This window comes from Limulus polyphemus, unplaced genomic scaffold (assembly GCF_000517525.1).
Source record: "Limulus polyphemus unplaced genomic scaffold, Limulus_polyphemus-2.1.2 Scaffold6374, whole genome shotgun sequence".
In the NCBI taxonomy this organism is placed as follows: domain Eukaryota; kingdom Metazoa; phylum Arthropoda; class Merostomata; order Xiphosura; family Limulidae; genus Limulus; species Limulus polyphemus.
In genome coordinates this window covers 4,736-10,307 of record NW_013671984.1, presented here as the reverse complement: position 1 = coordinate 10,307, position 5,572 = coordinate 4,736, and the positions used below count along the sequence as shown (strand labels likewise).

The 5,572-nt window shown below is 36.2% G+C and overlaps 1 protein-coding gene across 2 annotated transcripts in view; it reads right to left on the bottom strand.

Moving 5' to 3' along the window:
* Positions 1-5,572, bottom strand: part of LOC106473654 (protein FAM69C-like) — an 11,930-nt gene that overhangs the window by 3,399 nt on the left and 2,959 nt on the right. For both annotated transcript variants that reach the window (XM_022402063.1, XM_013934335.2), the window contains exon 2: positions 4,655-5,500. In XM_022402063.1, the coding sequence (XP_022257771.1) occupies positions 4,655-5,464 (810 nt within the window). In that variant the 5' untranslated portion in view covers positions 5,465-5,500. The remainder of the gene's footprint in view (positions 1-4,654; positions 5,501-5,572) is intronic.

Sequence of the window (5,572 nt, the reverse complement as noted above, 5' to 3'; positions counted from 1 at the left end):
AGTTGTCTGAATGAATCACAATAAGACAAAAGAAGATGGAAAGCTTGATGATTAGCCAACATCTTGAGGACACTGATATAGAGAGACCACTTTACTGGAAACCAGACTGGAAGTGGTAAAGGCATCCACAACCACATCCCACCTGGACAGACAGCCATTGGTTGAGAGGCTTTGTTGGTATGCTATGTTGTTCTTAAGCACAATGCTACACAATGGGTGACCTTTACTATGCCCATCATGGATACAGAAACCCAAATATTTTAGCAATATAAGCCCTCAGACTTACTGCTGAGCCAATGAGGGATCTGAACAGATGTAAGTCTGGGTGGAGTGGGGGGGGAAGATTATTACTCAGGGTTATGTGGAATTGACTGAGCCATCACAACAGCAAGAGATAAAGAGATGGAGGGATAGACACAAGAGAAGACAGTGGGTCTCTTCATTTATTACCTAGAGTCAACTGAAGGGGACACATTGGCATATCCAAGATGAACAAGAGACTTGAGAAAAGAGGCAGTCCCCAAAAGAGACAAAGTCTCTCATGTAGGAGAAGGAGACATAAGATCCTTGGTAATCAGAAGCTTCATGTCTTGAAGATATAAAGGAAAATGCTGAGCCTATACTGCATACTAACTGAAAAGACTGAAATGAAGAAGATACAGGGTGAGTTCAAGACTTATTTGTAGAGCGTAACCAGCCACTCCAGACCCCATATGTGCCATCATAAGTTGTAAATCACTCAGGGAACATGCAGTTCACGTTACACTAATGAATTACATTACCCACGAGCTGCTCATGTGTGTGCCTCTTGAAACATTTTTATTATAATATTATTATTACTTATTTTATCTAATATAATCTTAATAAACCTAAAAGGATCCCTATTTTTACATTTTTGTTACTTTTATAATTATACATAAAGAATAAACATGAAAAACAAAAAATAAAATACTTAACTAATCCTCTATTTTTCTTTCTGTTGGTTTTTCGAAAAGAGTTAACCCTAATTTTTTATACTAATTATAGTAATGCACTTGATTATTTTTATTTAATTAAATAATGCCCCAAAGAATATAGACTAATAACATTCAAAAATTAGACAAATTACCTTACCTCTCAACATTTTTCTGGCTTTCTAGCTTTGTGATAAGAGCCATTACAAATTCATCCAAGCTAGTCATTAACTTTCTCAAGGAAACGATGTTGGTACTCTGAGTGAAATTGACATCTAACTGTTCAGAACATAATGTTATACATCATTTGATAGATGAAAACCTTGCCTTTCTATTAGTTATAGGTAATATATAATGAAACGTAAGAGAAAACTATCAATAAATTCTGAAAGAGAGGATGTGAAATGTGGGTGTGGCAGGAGGGGTCTGATTTTCTATTCGATAGCCAAACAAAATTGAAGACAATAAAACTATGGTTTGTCTGAGCAATAAAGATTTTATAGAGAGTAATTTACATTTAATTTTGTACTTTTTCGAGGGGTAGTGGATAAATTAGGGATGATGGCATGCTAAGAGAAAATGTATCACGTGGGTCACACTAGTGGAAATTCAGGATTTTTTAAAATATTGCCTTGTAGAAATAAGAACTTAAAACTTGTATACTGTTAAAATATGGATTATTAGCTAACATTTTATGCTATCTTAGTTGGTATAACATAAACAAAAAGTAGTTTAATAAAATTTTGAATGCAAGACACTAAAACCTTGTGTCATGTGCAGTAAATGATACCCGTGGTGATAGGGTTAAGGGAATAGGGGGCTACCATGGAAGATCACATTCTCAAAAGTGATAGAACCTCGTGGGCTGTAATAGAACTGAAAACTCAATGAACAATGTTGAAGAGGAGAAGGGTAGGCCCGACTGAGATGAGTTTTGAAAAAGAAAAACACCCAAATGAACAAGATATTAGATAGGTCACAGTAAGGACCTCTCCAACTTGATTAACCAGCCCACTATAGCTGCCACCAGGAGCAGCTGATAAGGTAAACAGGCAAAATCCTATTCAAAACAAACTAACAGTAGCCAGTCATCCAAAGAAAGAGGAAAGCACAACCCAAAAGCATGTAAGTGACATACAGGGCCGAAGCAAGTCCAACGGGCAGTGCGTGATACAGATAAACCACCCCATGGAGAATAGAACAAAAACCAGAGAGAGGATTGCGAGTGACAAGATAACAGGATATGCCAATAAGCATTTGCGACATTCCTCTTGATTATCTATAAGCCTGGAGAAAAAGTCCACCTAAGGGTGAGAAATGACTCTAAGGTAAAATGGAGCAGATTGAAAATTAGATTGGGGAAGGACAAACCTACTCCATTCTGCCAGTCTTTTATTTTTGTGAGAAAAACAAACAGCCTGGAGAAAGATGATGAACAGGTGCAATGGCCTGTTGAGAGAGTAAATCTTGCACCACCTCAGACAGACACCGGCTAGTGGCAGGATCCTAAGTCATGGGGAAGGAAAAGGGGTACCCGAGACAATGGAGGTAGGAAAAGAAATAGTAGGAGAAGTCCCTGTGATAGGAACCGAAGAACCCATGGCTCTGTAGTGAAAGATCACCAAAGGATAACAAAATAATACAGTCAAGCTCCCACTGATTAGTCTCCAGTACTGAAAGGACGAGAGGAGAAACTGGAAGGAGGAACAGAGAAGGGTAGATAAGGGCCAAGACAGGAAAGAAATAGAGGCTTGTCATGACTGCATCCAAAGAAGAAAGGGTATAGTGTTGATGCACGAATTACACAAAATTCAAAAGTCTCAGATACATGATCAAAAACATATCGCCAAAGAAAAAAGGACCATGCATAAATCCCTAAAAGAAAGAGGCAGCAAACAAACCCAGGACAAGGTTGCATCATGACTCAGAAGATCCTAACAACAGTGAAACCTCGTGTAATATAATAGCCAAAGAGAATAAACAAGCCAACATGGAGGTATTAAGGAATCATAGAAAAATGGGGAATTGGATAAAACATACCTAAGAAATCATGTCAAAAAATGCCATATTAGGCCCAGCTGATTTTGCAGGAGGGGTAGGGAAAGACATGGCAAAATCAGGTGGCGTAAGAAGGCTATCAAATCTTTATTGGTCCGAACAGGTTCAGCTTGTCCAGGAGGATTAGAGGCGCAAGTTCAGGAGAAGTAAGTTGACCCACATAATGATCAATCTCACAGCATATAACAGCAGAGAAATCCAACGATGGATCTCCACACCTGCAGCCTGTGAAAATAGTGCTATAGGTATAACACCTGAAGTGGGAACATGAACCTCAGAATTCATTGCAGAAATACATAAATCAAACAAAAGTGTTTGATGTAAAATATTCAAGTATGAGAAAAAAATAGACTAGGAAATAAAGTAAAAGATTTCTTCAGTATAAAGAAAAAAAGTAATGAAGAAATCCCAATTTGGAAATTAAACTATTAAGATTACAAAAACAATTCATAAGAAGAACACCATCTTTACAGACTTTTACTAATCACTTAGCATAAACTTGCAAAAACAGGAAGTTCAGGACTTCTACGGCATCAATTTTGGAAACCCCATTCAAAAACTTTAAGATCTCAGAATGATACAGTATGCTAAATATTCTTGTAATCACGCAACTTTGTCTCATTGAATCTTCTAAATCAGGTCTTGTGTGTGTGTGTGTATACAATGTTATTCATGACATATCCAGGCTCACCAACAGGGAGGGGGGGGGGGCAACTGCCCAGGGACCCGGGTGAATGAAACCTGGTTATGCCGTAAAGCCTGCAAAGCATCATTAGGCTATATCTTCATTTAATGATTAAAAAACCATAGTTTTTGGCTTTTCTTTGCATATAGATGCTTGATACATTAAGAATGACTGAAATAATAATTTGAGTAATAATTAATATGTATTTGTTATTTTATAGATTTAATAGATATTTGTTGTTACTTTATTAATGTTTTTACGCTTATACTGTAAGGTGAAAATAACTGCTGCTATGATTTTGTCTGGTTTAGGAGCTCGTTGGTGTCCTAATTTAGGATCTTCTTTTTAATAAATTCTTGAAAATGTTAAAAAAGACAGAGAAAAATAGGGAGTCCGGCAAGGATGTTTGCCCTGGGGCCCGTGCTGGCTCTCGATGTTCCTGGACACATCTAAGAAGTGTTACAAATAGAACTGGATAATAAGTGGAATTTGTTACATGTGTAATTATCGTGCTCATTAATTGATTACATTCAACTAATAAATTATTGACATAAACTGATTCAGTTGACTAAAAAACACATAATAAGTTAAAACATTACAAATTGGGTTTCAATACCTGTAGCGGACACAGCAAAGATAGCCTATAGTATAGCTTTGTGCTTACCAACAAACAAACAAAATAGCATTATTTCAATTACACAAATAGTTAGAATAATCATAAATAGTAATAAATGGAAACACTAATTTTGACTAGTTGATTATTTTTGTCAGTCATGATACTTACCAAAAATATTAATGAAAAATCAAAATGACAATATTTCTATTACCAGATAGTTGGAATACTTAGAAACATTAGTTTATATTAATTGATTATTTTACCAAAAAACAACTGATGTAATCAATGCTCATGATTATATCAATTAATCCAGTAAACTACCTACCTCTACATATTACTTACCTGTAGATTGGTATTTGTCACAAGGGACAGACAAGAACCTGTATTGTAGTTACATCTTCCATCACAATCAATAAAAGAACATTCTTCGTTGGTGTTGCAGCTCTGAGTATTCACCATGGTTTCCAACAAAACTGGTTCAAATAATGCCATGTCTGTATCTAGCAGTTTTAACTTTCCTTTTTTATCTTCTCCAAAATGACCAATTTTCATATCACAAATGTGAAGTGTAAGAGGAAAAGCAGTCTTAAGATGTGTTGTTAAATGTAGTAGCTTCAGTGCTAATTCTGCTCTCTTCTCAAATGTATGTTCCCAATTTTTGGACAGAACTCCAAAATAGTTGGCAAGAGGTTTCACATATTCTACCGCATAAATGTGGCCACAACTTCCTAAAACTTTGGGGAAGAGTCCACTGGTTTCAAACAACTTGGACAGTATGTATTCATTCTGTTGAATCAAGTACCATACATTATTCATCACTGCTGTGCCATTAGTTAGGCTTGAAACATCTGAAGTCCACAGTTTATTTAGAAGTACAAAGCCCTTTGGGTACTTTTCAGACAAGGTAATATTAATTCTTTTTTCAACACTCTCTTGAACTAGCTCTGTAAAGGTTTCAAAATCAGGATAAAATGTCTTTTTATCTGCACTCTGCCAGTATATTTGTTCATATTGTTCAGGGTTTAGAAAAGTTGCCTTAAGTACAATTCTGTCAGCTCCCCATTGACCTGAAAGCACAACATCTTTTCCTAAGTGATGTCCTTCACAAGTCCCAATTTTGATATCACCTTCAACACACAATGCTTCACACATTCTTCCCAAGGCTTCTTCTTTGAAGTAGAGCTGGCACTGAAAGTATTACCATAATTAACACAGCTGGCACTAAAAGTATTACCATAATTAACACAGCTGGCACTAAAA